This window comes from Solanum stenotomum, chromosome 6, assembly GCF_019186545.1.
Source record: "Solanum stenotomum isolate F172 chromosome 6, ASM1918654v1, whole genome shotgun sequence".
NCBI lineage: Eukaryota > Viridiplantae > Streptophyta > Magnoliopsida > Solanales > Solanaceae > Solanum > Solanum stenotomum.
The window spans coordinates 4,711,420-4,725,583 of NC_064287.1; the positions used below are offsets into that span (position 1 = coordinate 4,711,420).

The 14,164-nt window shown below is 34.6% G+C and overlaps 1 protein-coding gene across 1 annotated transcript; it reads left to right on the forward strand.

Annotated features, from left to right (window-relative positions):
• The first annotated feature begins 2,957 nt into the window (after positions 1 to 2,957).
• LOC125868409 (uncharacterized) lies at positions 2,958 to 3,824 on the forward strand. Its single transcript, XM_049549066.1, has one exon. It carries the CDS (start codon positions 2,958 to 2,960, stop codon positions 3,822 to 3,824), a length of 867 nt encoding a protein of 288 aa, XP_049405023.1.
• Positions 3,825 to 14,164: the final 10,340 nt, after the last annotated feature.

Here is a 14,164-nt window from a genome sequence, read left to right on the forward strand (position 1 = left end):
ATTTCTAATAATGGAGAATGAAGCATGAATGTGAGACATAATCAGAATTTTGATCACTTCAATATCAGATTGCTCTGAAAAATTATTGATCTTAATACAATTGAACTTTGAAAAATGTGAAAATAATTAAGCGCCAACTTCTTTTTGTTGGTAAATGAGAAAAAAACAAATCATATATCTTGAGACCTTCCTAACATTTTTTGTTTGAGTAAACAATGATGTCCATGTTTTTTAGTATTCTTTTTTTTCAAGAGATTTTTATAGCATGAAATGAATTATGCAGAAAAACTTTTGTTGATAGTCATGTGAACTGCTCATGTTTTAATAGGATTCTTTAGGTTTTTGATAATATTTAACAGAAGGATGAAAGTTGTTAACTTTCAAATACTTGGAGAATGTTTTATGTCAAAAAATATATTTTAAGGATGTAGTTTAAGTTTGGGGTGTAGTTTAAAGATGTTTTTAACCAAAAACTTGATTTGCTAGATATGGTATGATTGTCTAATTAGGTAGTTTTTTCCATTTAACATAGCAATAAAGTGATATTATAATATCAATATGGGTTGTAGTGCAGTGATGTGAATATATGTGTTAAATTTGGGTCGTGAATATCACACCCTGAGCCTACACCCTGGACGTTGCCGAAACTTGAGAATCATTTTTGGTCCCCAAGCAAACTGTTGGCCTGGCTGACTGCTTAGTGGAAGACTTACTCAAGTGATAAAAGACTTAAAACAAAAATTTTGAACATTTAAACTCAAAGTAAATACTCAACTCAAACTGTCTATAAAATACTCAATAATATAAGTATAATAATTTGCGAAAATATCTCAAAGAAAAGTATACTGAAAGACTTGTCAACTCTATCTATCTATGAAGCCTCAACTATCAAAGAAGGATGTCGGGACAAGGCCCACGACATCACAAAACTACTAAACTGAAAGTAAATGTGAAGTCTTCCGGAATACCAGGAGGCTGGCCAATAGCTTACTGGAGTGTAGATTGATCTCAATGAAGCCCCTGTTGATGATCTTGAACATATGTATCTGCATCATAAAAGGGTGCAGATCAAATGATATCAGTACATTTGAATGTACTAGTACGTAATATAGCTGAAGCGAAACTAACTGAATGAAAGAATTGCACTAGATAAAACATAAACTCAACTAAATGTAAAGAATTGAAGAAATTAAATCTTTTTAAACTTTATAAAAATACTTACTCATCACTCAACATATTAACTGATATACAAAAATACACTTTAACTCTATTGGGAGATTCTCTAATCGACAACCATCACTATGAGCTACAAGATGTTATCTCTTAGTTCAAAACGAATTAAATGGGCCATTACTTCTTGAGTCCTTTTTCAAATGCCACCGATTTTGCCCAATTTCGATCTCGGGGTAAAAAGTTATGACCGAAATAGTGAAGCACTGTCAGGCTGAAAATTCTTCACTACCCGTTTGAAGGGTCGTGGTTAGTGATACACTCAAATTACACCTCCCTAAAGAAGTATAAACAATCGTTATCAAGTAAAGAACCCAACTTGTAGGTTGGGCTCGATCCCACGAGGAATATGGTTTAGACTTAAACTTAACTTACGATTATGTTTGTTTAGTCAACGTCTTTTCGAAACAAGTAATTAAAGAAGGGGGGGGGGGGTTGTGAAACAAATTTAGGAAAATATATAAGTAATCAGTGAGCAAGATTTAAACTTTAGTTGTTATCAAGATGAGAAAGTAACTAGGGTATACGTGTTTCCCATAAGCAAATAATGCGGTAATCCTAGTAATACCAATTATTTCCTAGTGTATTAAATGCAAAGTGATAAGTTAGGTATGTCTAATTTCTTGGTCCATCAACTAGAGAATTTCACCCCGCACCTTGGTCCGAATAGTGTGTATAATTAGACATCACATCGATGTATGGCTTAGTTTTCACCCTCGCACCAATCGACATTAGACTATTAGATAGTATCACACTAAATCTATGTTGATAATTCTTTTCTTATTAACTACCTCCTTTGTCCGGCAAGTAACAACAAGACGATTTTTAACATGTGAACTCGTTAAAAAGACTTCTAAACAAAAGAATTATCAATGCATGCAATAACACTATTCAAGAATTACTTAGTTACTAGTCATAATTTGTTAATCGCTCATGATTCCCACAACCCTAGTTGTTGATTTAGTTACTCATATTAGCAATTCATATTTTTTTATCAAAACAACTACATAGTCATCAAGAACCTCTAAGATTAAATTTATTAGCTAACTTCTGTTTAGTAGAAAGTTTTTCATGTAATGTGCTTCTGTTTGTTGCTGATGAAATGTAGTATTGGCTCCAAATTCTTTTCATGCTCTAGTTTTTCACACACTGGAAAGTGTTGTTTGTACTGTAAATTAACTGTAATGCTAAAATCCCTTTTATTTGTCATCAATTTTGAGAATAATATAGTAATTATATAGTTTCAATAAGTTCACTGTAACTAGAATGCTTCAGTAAGTTGATTTGAATTAGAATGCTTTAATTGTTCTATAAGTTGACTAAAATTAGAATGTTCCAACAACTGTTTTGTAAGTTGATTATAATTAATAATTGCTTTAGTAGTTCGTAAGTTTTTTTAAAAGTCTGCATAGTGAAGAACTTTAGAATTGTTCTTGTTTTGCTAATATGCATGTTTTGTTCGAATTTGATGAATATGAATGAGAGTACCTTCTGGTCCATGATTTGTGCTTGTTACTAATTATTTTTTGTAAATTTAAACATTTATTAGGAACATGAATAATCTAGAGCGTGGTTGGATGTATGATAGGTTGGATGGCCGAGGGGCTATAAATTCTAGTTTCGTAATTGGAGTGGATAAATTTATCCAATTTGCATGTTCGCAACAGAATCTCATGAGCGGTAATAAAGTTAGATGTCCATGTAAAAAATGTCACAACTTTAAGTTCATGGATGTTGAAACGATTAAGCATCACCTTTATAAGTCTGGATTTGTTGATAACTATTTTATCTGGAAGCATCAAGGAGAAAAAGATGTGATTGGTGAGATTTCTTCTGATCAGGATTTGAATGGTGGTGCTACACCTGAATTAGGATATGATAATCCATACCGTCAAATGATTTTTGATGCAGCTGGTCCTAACTTTCCCCAAGGTTCAAGTTGGCAATCTTTTAGCAATATTGAACATGAGTTGTCTCATCCTTGTGAACCTTCAATGGAGGAAGATCCTAATCCCGAGTCCCAAAAATTATATGATTTACTACAAGCAGCTGATGCAAAATTGTATCTCGGTTCTTCCCTCTCTCAGCTTGATGTTATCTCTCGAATGTTAAATATTAAAATAGAAAACAATATGTCACAGAGAGGTTATAACCAAATGATGCAATTGTTGATAGAGGCTTTACCTGAAGATAACATAGTGCTTGATAGCTACTATCAGACCAAAAAGGTAGTGCGTAGCTTGGGTTTACCAGTTGAAAAGATTGATTGTTGTGAATTAGGATGTATGTTGTATTGGGGTGATGATGAACACCTTACATCTTGTACATTTTGTGGCCATGATAGATACAAGCGTCGTATTGGCTCTCATAAGAGGAAATTGATCCCTTACAAGAAAATGTATTATTTTCCTTTGATTCCTAGATTGCAAAGATTATATGCATCCCATGCTACAGCTGCCGACATGAGATGGCATCATGAGCATACAAAAGAGGATGGTGTAATGTGTCATCCATCAGACTCTGAGGCTTGGAAGCACTTTAATGACACTCATCCTTTTTTTGTTGATGAACCAAGAAATGTAAGGTTGGACTGATGGTTTCCAACCATTTAGTCAGTCTGGGAGCAAATACTCTTCATGGCCAGTGATTGTCACACCTTATAATTTACCTCCAGGAATGTGTATGAAAGAAGCTTATATGTTCTTAACAGTCATTGTTCCGGGGCCAAACAATCCCAAACATAAAATTGATGTTTATTTGCAGCCTCTAATAAAGGAATTGACTTTTTTGTGGGAGACAGGCGTGGAAGCATTTGACATCTCAAAAAAGCAAAACTTTCAACTAAGGACAGCTTTGATGTGGACAATCAGTGACTTTCCTGCATATTCTATGTTATCGGGATGGAGTACTGCAGGTAAGTTAGCATGTCCATATTGTATGGAGGAAACACAATCCTTTAGATTGAACCACGGTAAGAAAACATCATGGTTTGACTGTCATCGGATGTTTCTTGACCAACATCACCCATTTAGGAGAGATCGTAAGAACTTTCTTAAAGGCAAAACTGTCCAAAGATCACCACCGCCCTATAGAACAGGAGAGGAAATATTGAATCAAATTTGTGATTTGGACATAAGAAAAGTAACCGAGTTAGATGCAGAACAAGTCAATCGAAGAATATGTAAGTCTTGCGGATGGAAAAAGAGAAGCATCTTTTGGGATTTGCCTTATTGGAGATCTAACATGATTCGGCATAATATTGATGTCATGCATATTGAAAAAAATGTCTTTGATAATGTGTTTAACACAGTTCTTAATTTTGAAGACAAAACCAAAGACAATCCATAATCACATCAAGATATGGTAGAGTATTGTGATCGACCTCAATTGGCAAAGGATAGTAATGGAAAATATCCCAAAGCTGTATATACGATAGACAAGGAAGCAAGAGCTATCTTGTTCAATTGGGTGAAAGGCTTAAAGTTTCCAGATGGGTATGTTTCCAATTTGGGTAGATGTCCAGACACAAATGCGAAAAGGATATTTGGCATGAAAAGTCATGATTGTCACGTGTTCATGCAACGACTGTTGCCTATTGCCTTTCGCGAACTACTTCCTAGTAATGTGTGGCAAGCACTTACAGAATTGAGCTTATTTTTCAAAGATCTTACTTCTACAACTCTACGAGTTGATGACATGGAGAGATTAGAGAGAGACATCCCACAAATCTTGTGCAAGTTAGAACGTATATTTCCTCCCGGATTCTTTGACTCAATGGAACATCTTCCTGTACACCTTCCATATGAAGCAAGGATAGCTGGACCTGTACAATATCGATGGATGTACCCTTTTGAAAGGTAAATGTAAAACTTTATATAAAATTCGTGACTAGTATGCTATATATTTTTATCTTCTAATGTAATGGTCCATACATGTTATATATTTAGGTATCTAGGAACTCTTAAAAGGATGATTGGAAATAAAGCTAGTGTTGAGGGTTCCATTTGTGAAGCGTACTTGATGACAGAGTCAACACAACTGTTTTCTCATTATTTTGAACCTCATGTCATGACACGTAATCATAACGTGGACCGTAATGATGATGGTGGGGATAAGGAAGATATTGAAGGAAATTTATCAATATTCTCCCATCCAGGTCGACTATGGGGAGAAGCAAAAAAAAGGGATTTATCCCTTGAAGAAATCAAGGCTGCCCAAACTTATATCTTACTAAATTGTGAGGAGGTTGAGCCGTTTGTGAGGTAACAAAAGTTAATTTTATTTTCCTAATAATATAAACATACCCTTATATCACGACTTTTCAATTTAACTTATTTTGTTGTAATGAAGTATGTTCATGCAACGTTTGCAAGAAGAATTTCCGAATCTATCTCAGGGTCAAATAGACGAGAGTCTTGAAGCAAATTTCTCTATAAGGTTCAAGGAATTTGTGAGTATTGTGAAATTATTTTTTATACAATGACATGCTTAAATTTAGTTTTAAATTTTACTAAGTCTTACATTTTAAAAAAATAGGTCCAATGCAATCCCATTGAGAATGAATTCTTGCGTAGTCTTGCTCGTGGACCATTAATAGACGCTACATCTTATTCTGCGTATTTTGTTAATGGATACAAATTTCACACAGAATGTCATGGTAGCACAAGATCAACAATGAATAGTGGAGTTTGTATCTCGGATCCAAATTTTGGTGATTATTATGGACGGATAAAAGAGATAATACAAGTGGAATACCGTGAAGCACCTTTAAAGCAAACTGTATTATTCAAATGTGAATGGTTTGACCCAACTATGGATGTTGGTGTTAAAAGGCACAATCAGTACAAATTGGTTGATATTAACCATCGTCGTCGATATAAAAACTATGAACCTTTTATTCTTTCAATGCAAGCAACACAAGTGTGTTATGTACCTTATCCTAGCAAGAAAAAGGACAAGGATGATTGGGCAGCTGTACTGAAGGTCAAACCTCGAAATGTTATTGAATTGCCTAATAAGGAAGTGGCAACAGTTTCAGAAGTAAATGTTTCATTTCAAGTTGAAGAAGTTGAAGTCCACGAGATAGATATGACTGTTTCCATTGATGAAAACATACTCTTAAATGATCCAAATGGAGATGTAATTGAAATGGATGAACCCATTGATGATGAATTATTGCAAGAGAATCATGAAATCCACATAAAATGCACAGAAGAAGAGTATGAAACTGAGGAAACTGAGGAGAATGAGGATGAGGAAGAGTTTGAAGAAGACAGTGACTAGTGCTTGATCATCTGTTATTGTATTTTCACTATATTTTGTTTGTTTCTAATTTTCAATCGAGGATAATCTGTTGTAGTTTCTGCTTTTCAATTTAGGATTTTAAAAAGAAATAGCTCTTGGCTTTGAACTATGTGTGTTCTATTTCTAATTTCAATTCATAATTAAATCTACTAATTGTAGCTTTAATAACTGTCATGCATACCAATTAACTATGCATTCTTATAATTACTAATAGTTAATATTGATGCCTTATAAAGAAGTGCTCAAACAAGTAAGCTCTTTGGGAGACTTATTGTTATGTAAATTCTTGAGCTCAATAGATCATTTGTTTTAAATAAATGACATTACTTGACTATGATTGTGTAACAATCAGGTTCTGAAGCCTTATCAGAAGCACATGATATGATGGTATTGAAAATCCAAGCCTCTTAATAGGCTTCTCCCTTTCCCTAATGTCATCATCTGTGATTGTGTTCAAATTTTCAAAATATGTTATAGATTTCTAATGCTCATTCTTTGTATAAAGCTTCTAATAGAAGTTCATGATCTCTTTACTCTTGTTACTCTTGTTATAGATAACTATGTTACTCTTGTATTTCCAGGTACCAATTTTTTCACCTGATCAACAGGCTCTTACAGAGACAGTTTTAATATTTCAGCACTGTTCCACGTAATCTCATTATTATGGATTATGTTTAATTTTATTTTGTATCTGTCATGATCTAACAACAATGTTATATTTGTTAATAGGTATGGCTCGAGGCAAAGGTCGTGGAAAATCCTCAGGTAGGAGTAATCCTGCTATTCGTGTAAGCATGCCAACTATTCCCAAGCCCACTATAGTTTCTCCTCAGGAAGGTGGTACCCCAACCAATATTGAAACGGCAACTCAAAGTATTAGCCCAACCATCTCTGAGACACCTCCAGCTACATCAAATCAGAATAACCTAATAGGTCAGGGTTTTTCTACTCAGACCAACTCAACATGTCGTACCAATACAGTTGCTGAATGTGAATCCAACAGTAGCCATACAAGGACCCTTGTCTTTCTAACTTCTGCAGGGTTAGTCCATTCTTTTGATTTTATTCCTAAACTTGTTTCTACTTACTACATTGAACAAATTGAAGATATTTGGATAGGATTTCACTATCACATTACCAACTTCTGGTCCTTTAAGCATAATATTTAATCTAGAGAACATGACCTCTTGTCTATTGAATGTGCTAAAAAAATGTTTATTTTTCTATTTTACTACCTGTATATTTTGTTTATATAGGCTGGAACCTTCTCAAATATGCTCTAGTTTCATATCCAAGTCTTTCAAAAGTGATGTTGATCCCAATGGAATCAATTAGAAAGGTGTCTCAACTGATGTAAGAAATGGTTATTTTGGAGTATTCAAGGTATAACTTTTCATCGTAAGTGAGTTTAGAAAGTGTATTCACATATATAGATAGGACATTAATATATTACTTTCAAAACTTATTTCAGAAAAAATTTTACTGGGATGTTTCCAGTAGTGAAAATGAAGTGAAAAGACACTGGATGGTTAAGGCAGCACTGAAATACAGGAATTTCATTTTGAAAAGAAAAAAATGAGGAGTTAGGCCAGTTTATGTACCAGAAAATGTGTTGGAAAGATGGATGCAACTTTGGGGAAGTGAAAAGTGTATTAAAAAGTCAGAAATTAATTCAAAAAATCATCGTGGCGGCCATGAAACTACTGTTGGGTCTCACACGGGCGGCTCTATTTCAATTGGAGAACATCGCAGGAAACTTGTGAGTATATATATTTTACAAACTCTATAACTAACATCTTCTATTGTATGATATATATAACGTGATTTGTTTTGTATAGGCTATTGAAAAAGGTCGAGATCCAATACCAATTGAATTACATTTGCATGTTCATACACATGGTCATGATGGAGAATCATGTGTTGGTGAGCATTCTCGAATTGTCCATGTAAGTCTAAAACTTGGAGGTGTTTCGATTCTTTCCTACTGTAGTTTCTGGTGCAATTTTAGTCCTGTTTTAAATTGTATCTGTTGTTGTTGTTTGGTATAATTCTGGTGATGTTTTGAGACTTTTCGATGCAATTTTAGTATTGTTTTGATGCGATTCTAGTGTCGTTTTTGTGTGACTCTAGTGCAGTTATTTTTTGTGCAATTATAGTTCTGTTTTAGAGAGAATCTACTGCTACTGTTTTGATGTAATTCGATTGATGTTTTAAGGCTTTTCCAGTGCAATTTTGGTGTTGTTTTGGTGTGATTCTAGTGTTGTTTTACTGTGACTCTAGTGTAGTTATTTTTGGTGCAACTCTAGTCCTGTTTAGTGAGAATCCATTGTTGCTGTTTCATTGTAATTCATGTGCTGTTTAAGGCTATTCTGGTGCAATTTTAGTGTTGTTTTGGTGCGATTCTAATGTCATTTTAGTGTGAATCTAGTGCAGTTGTTTTCATGTAATTCTGATGTTGGTTGGGTAATTTTCGAGTGTTTCTGATAATGTTTGGGTAATAGAAATTAATTTGTTTTGAAGTTCTATGTGAGTTCAAGTATGATGTTTATTCTGCAATTCAAACGAGTTCAAAATTGTAGGTCTAAGTTAATTACTACAACTTATAAACAACACTTCATAGACCAGTCAATATGGACGATTTTGTAATGCAAATGATGCCTGCACTAACTAGTCATCTTGTTCCTATTATTGTTGAGCAGGTGCAAGCATCGATTACTCCATCCGGGAATCCATCGATTATGACACCCATAGTGCCTCCTGCTACTAAAGTGGACGAGGTTGATCCCGCAATTTCAAGTGACGATCGTATCCCTTAGTCTCCCACAACTTTAGTTCTTGGTAATGTCATACTTTTTGGAAACTACAAATTGCGTAGTAACATTTTGATGAACGTAGGTTTATTTAAGAGTACTTGATAGTTTTCTTTTGATATTTTTAACCAAAAATATGTGGTTTTGGAGTTTTCTATTTATATATTATGAATCGTCTATGAGTATTATATTATACGAATGTTTGTTATTTTTAGAGTATTTAGTAATTTTAATTTAATTTATTTCAGCAGTGCATATTTAAAATAACCAAATTAAATAATTTTAGAAGAATAATTTTTAGAAACAAATTTAGCGACTATTTGGTCGTTGCTATGGAAAGAATGTTGGCGACGGATTATTAAAGGCCTAATATGTTTTAACAAAATATGTTGCGACGGAAATTTCACTGCAAATTTATCCAAAATGACGAAATGAATTATGAAATTAGCAACAAAACTATATAAATATAATGACGAATCAGTCCGTCGCTAACAACTGGCAACGAAAATCTTTCGTCACTATCACGTCGCTAAACTTGTGACGGAACTCATTTTTTCATCTTAGAAATATGAAATTACCAACAAAATTATATAAATATAATGACGACTAAGTCCATCACTAACATATGGCGACGAAAATGTTTTGTCACTATGACGTTGCTACACTTGTGACGGAACTTATTTTTTCGTCATTAAGAGCTTACTAACGAGTGTAATAGCAACAGTCAATAATCCGTTGCTAATCCGTCACTAATCATGATTAGTGACCGATTTTCATTAGATAGTGACGGATTGTGTCCGTCGGTAAACACTGTTTTTTTTGTAGTGTAATATCTGAAACCCCAAGCTGCTCTGCACGACTCCAAATCAACGCCAATAACTCAACTGCAATCTGCAAGGGAAGACATGTAGTATGAGTACCAAAAGGGATACTCAGTAGGTAACGACCAACTTAGCTCAAAAGATACGCACAAATAACAAGTAATAAGGAAAAAATAACATAAGTAACTAAACGAGAGATACTAAAGTAGACAAGAAATAAATAATGGAAATAGGAAACAAGGGGAAAGAAGTTGAGTCAAGAACACACCTGGATCACAAGCCAACAACCATATCGCAAGCAACTAAGATACCAAGTCAACTACCAGTGTCAGGAGGAACAACAACTACAATTCTAAAGTCAAAAATCATACCGGGTAATAATAAAACAATAGTAGAAAATAGAATATAGTCAAACAATAATCGAACCGGACCCCCATAAGCCCGGAAAGTACAAAAAACAAACATAACTGAATCGGCCCACATAAATTAGAGGGTACAAACAACAAACAAGGACATTGGTCATAGACAATGCATATGAATACAGGGTGAGTAGCAGAACCATCAAAACCTTTAGCAAGAGGTAACAACCTCAAACTGCAAAGCGTCAGCCTCAGACTAGAATAAAATCACAACTCAATTTATATATATAATAAAGTAATATAATTTTGTGGGAGTTTCTCTAACCGATAACCATCACAATGAGCTATGTGATTATACATCGTCTCGCCCACGCTGCCAGAACTTTCCTATAACATACCGAGATATAAAACGCCTCAACTAAGTGGATCCACTAGTCTATGCTAAAAGCATTAAGGAATCATCTAAAAAGTATGATCCTTTCTACCCACATTGGCTACATGGTTTATGGACACTTGAGTTATTATGAACTCATCCCCAATGCAACTCCCAAAATATACTCAGCTCATATGTTTAAAAACATAACTCTTTCTCAGTGGTTTGATATTATTACTCAAAAACTTATCTCTTAAAAGAGATGGAACTCAAACAACTCATGAAAACTCATTTGGAAAACAGTGTTTCCTCTCATCTTAAATGTGAAAATATTTACTCTTTGGGAATACATAGTCCCCATATAACATTTTAAAGAATGAACTCGGCTCTACTCTTTCTCAATCTCAATGCTTAAGTCTTAAAACAAGTTTAAAACAATTGTAAAAGACTTCTTAAAATGACTCGAAGAATCCTCAAGACATGACTCTCAACTCTACCTTCAATTTGATTTATGAATTCAAGGTTGTGATTTGTGATAGGAAAGATCTCGTGATGTTTAGGAGTGTTTTTAGATATTTAAACATGAGAAACGATCAAGAAATCACTATCTGGGATCAAGTCTGCGATGCGGAGATGCATTTTCTTTTTTTGGTCGCGAAATAATTTTTGAAATAGTGGAGTCTGCATCCTTTCCATGACACGAAGGGAAAATTTGTTCACTAGGGGAGCTAATCAGCGATGCGGACTTACGTGCCAGAATCTGCTGGAATTTTTCCTTTTTCGTTTTCTAACCCCAGTTCGCCTAAATTCGATTTTTTTTCCCAATTTCTCTTTAGATTCAGATACCAGTACATGTACACAAGAATCTACTCCTAAATGACTCTAAAATCTACACGATTCCATCAAGAACTCAACAATCCCATCAAATCTCAAGAACAAAAGCCAATTTCAAGAACACCATTCAAGATCATCCAACTTTCAAATTTCTAGAACGAATTTCGCTGAACTAAACATGATTGGTGCGTGGGTGAACGAACCCAACTCTATTAAATTATCACATACCTCTTTAGGGATCAATCCTTGGTGAAACGACTTCGATTCCGCAAGAATCTCCAAGAACGCCTTGACTTTTCTCCTCTTTTCTCTTCTCTCAAATCCCTAGCGTATTTCTTAATTGCGTAAACTGAACTAACTTAGTTTAGACCTCAAATAAATTCCAAAAAAAAAATCAATTGGGTAATGAAAAGACCAAAATACCACTCTAAATTCGGATGACTTTCCTTATCCAGACATCCCTATTTCAAACAGGTATATCTCCTTCATACGAGCTCAAAAATTTGCAAACTCGGTGGCATTGGAAAGATAATTCCAAGACCTTTCATTTGACATCTTATTTTCCACCTAACTCATGTTGCACAGAAAATTATGATCGTTTGAAGTTGACCCAAAACTCATACTTAACACACTTGCCAAATTTCAGATTTTTATTCTTTCCAAAAATAGTTCTTTCTAATTCTAGCTCTTTCAAATAGTGGGGTGTTACAATATCTCCCCTTGGGAGCATTCGTCCTCGAATGAGATTACTTTTAGTAGGCTAAGGGTGTAACATCTAACATCCAACTCAAAACCCAACAAGCAAAATGTAAACACAACAAGTCAACTTAAAGTGAATGCCAAGAAAAGGATTAGTACCTTAATTTGGAATTTCTCTGGACTCGAAGAGATGTGGGTACCTCTTCTTCATGTCCTCCTCAGCTTCCCAAGTAGCTTCCTCAACAAATTGATTTCTCCACAGAACTTTGACTGATGCTACTTCCTTGGTCCTCAGCTTGTGAACTTGGCGATCTAAAATCTGAACAGGAATATCATCATAAGATAAGTTATCCTTAATACCAATATCTTCAGTAAGTATGATAAGTGAAGGATCTCCCATGCACTTCTTCAACATGGAAATAAGAAATACCGGATGGACCACTGTTAACTCTTGCGGTAGCTCTAACTCATAAGCCATATTACCGATCCTCTTGGATATTCTGTAAAGACCAATATACCGGGGACTGAGCTTCCCCTTCTTACCAAATCTCATAACACCCTTCATGGGTGAAACCTTCAAGTATACACAATCTTCTACTCCAAATTCTAAGTCCATTCTCCTAACATCAGTGTAGGATTTTTGACGACTCTATGTTGTTTTCTACCTTTCTTGAAAAACTCTCACTTTCTCCATAGCTTGATGAACTTAGTCCGGTCCTATCAACCCAGCTTCACCAACCTCAAACCATCCAATAGGATATTTGCACCTTCTCCCATAAAGTGCTTCATAAGGAGTCATCTGGATGCTAGAATGATAATTATTGTTATAAGCAAACTCAATTAGAGGTAGGTGATCATCCCAATTACCCTTGAAATCAATCAAACAAGCCCTCAACATATCTTCTAAAGTCTGAATAGTGCGCTCTGCTTGACCATCTATCTGAGGATAAAAAGCACTACTCAAGTTCACCTTTGCACCCAAGCCTTTTTGTAATGATTTCCAGAATTGTGTAGTAAATTAGGCACCTCTATCTGAAATAATAGACACTGGGACTCCAAGAACTTGGCATAATCCTATGCTGAATAGGTAGTCTTTACTGGCAAAAAGTGGGATTATTTATTCGTTTGATCTACAATCACCCAAATTGAATAATGCTGCCTGCGAGACCACGGCAAACCTGTAATAAAGTCCATATTGATCATTGATAACGTTTAAATATACTTCTTGAAAAGAAATATAAACGATCGTATGCAACATATTTACCCAACTATGAGTTGGGGTCGATCCCACAGAGAATATGGAAGAATATTGTCAATAGCAAATATTTAACTCGATAGTCGTTATATAAAAATGAGGGGATTTAAATTGAAATAAAATAAAAACAATAAAAAGATAACTTTGAACTAAGTATTTATTTATAATCAGATTATTAAAAGTAACTAGGAATGTGTTCCCCATAAGCTCATAACGCAGTAATCCTAATAATAGTAATCATTTTCTAGTGTATTACATGCAAAGTGATAAGTTAGGTATCTCTAAATCCTTGGTCCGGCATCTAGAGAATTTCACCCCGCACCTTGGTCCGGCTACGTGTGTATAATTTACTAACCCTTACCTTTACCTCATATTAGACATCATAATCGATGTTTGGCTTAGTTATTACTTCGCACCAATCGACACTAGCCTATTAGATAGTATCACACTAAATCTATGTTGATAATTCTTTTCTTGTT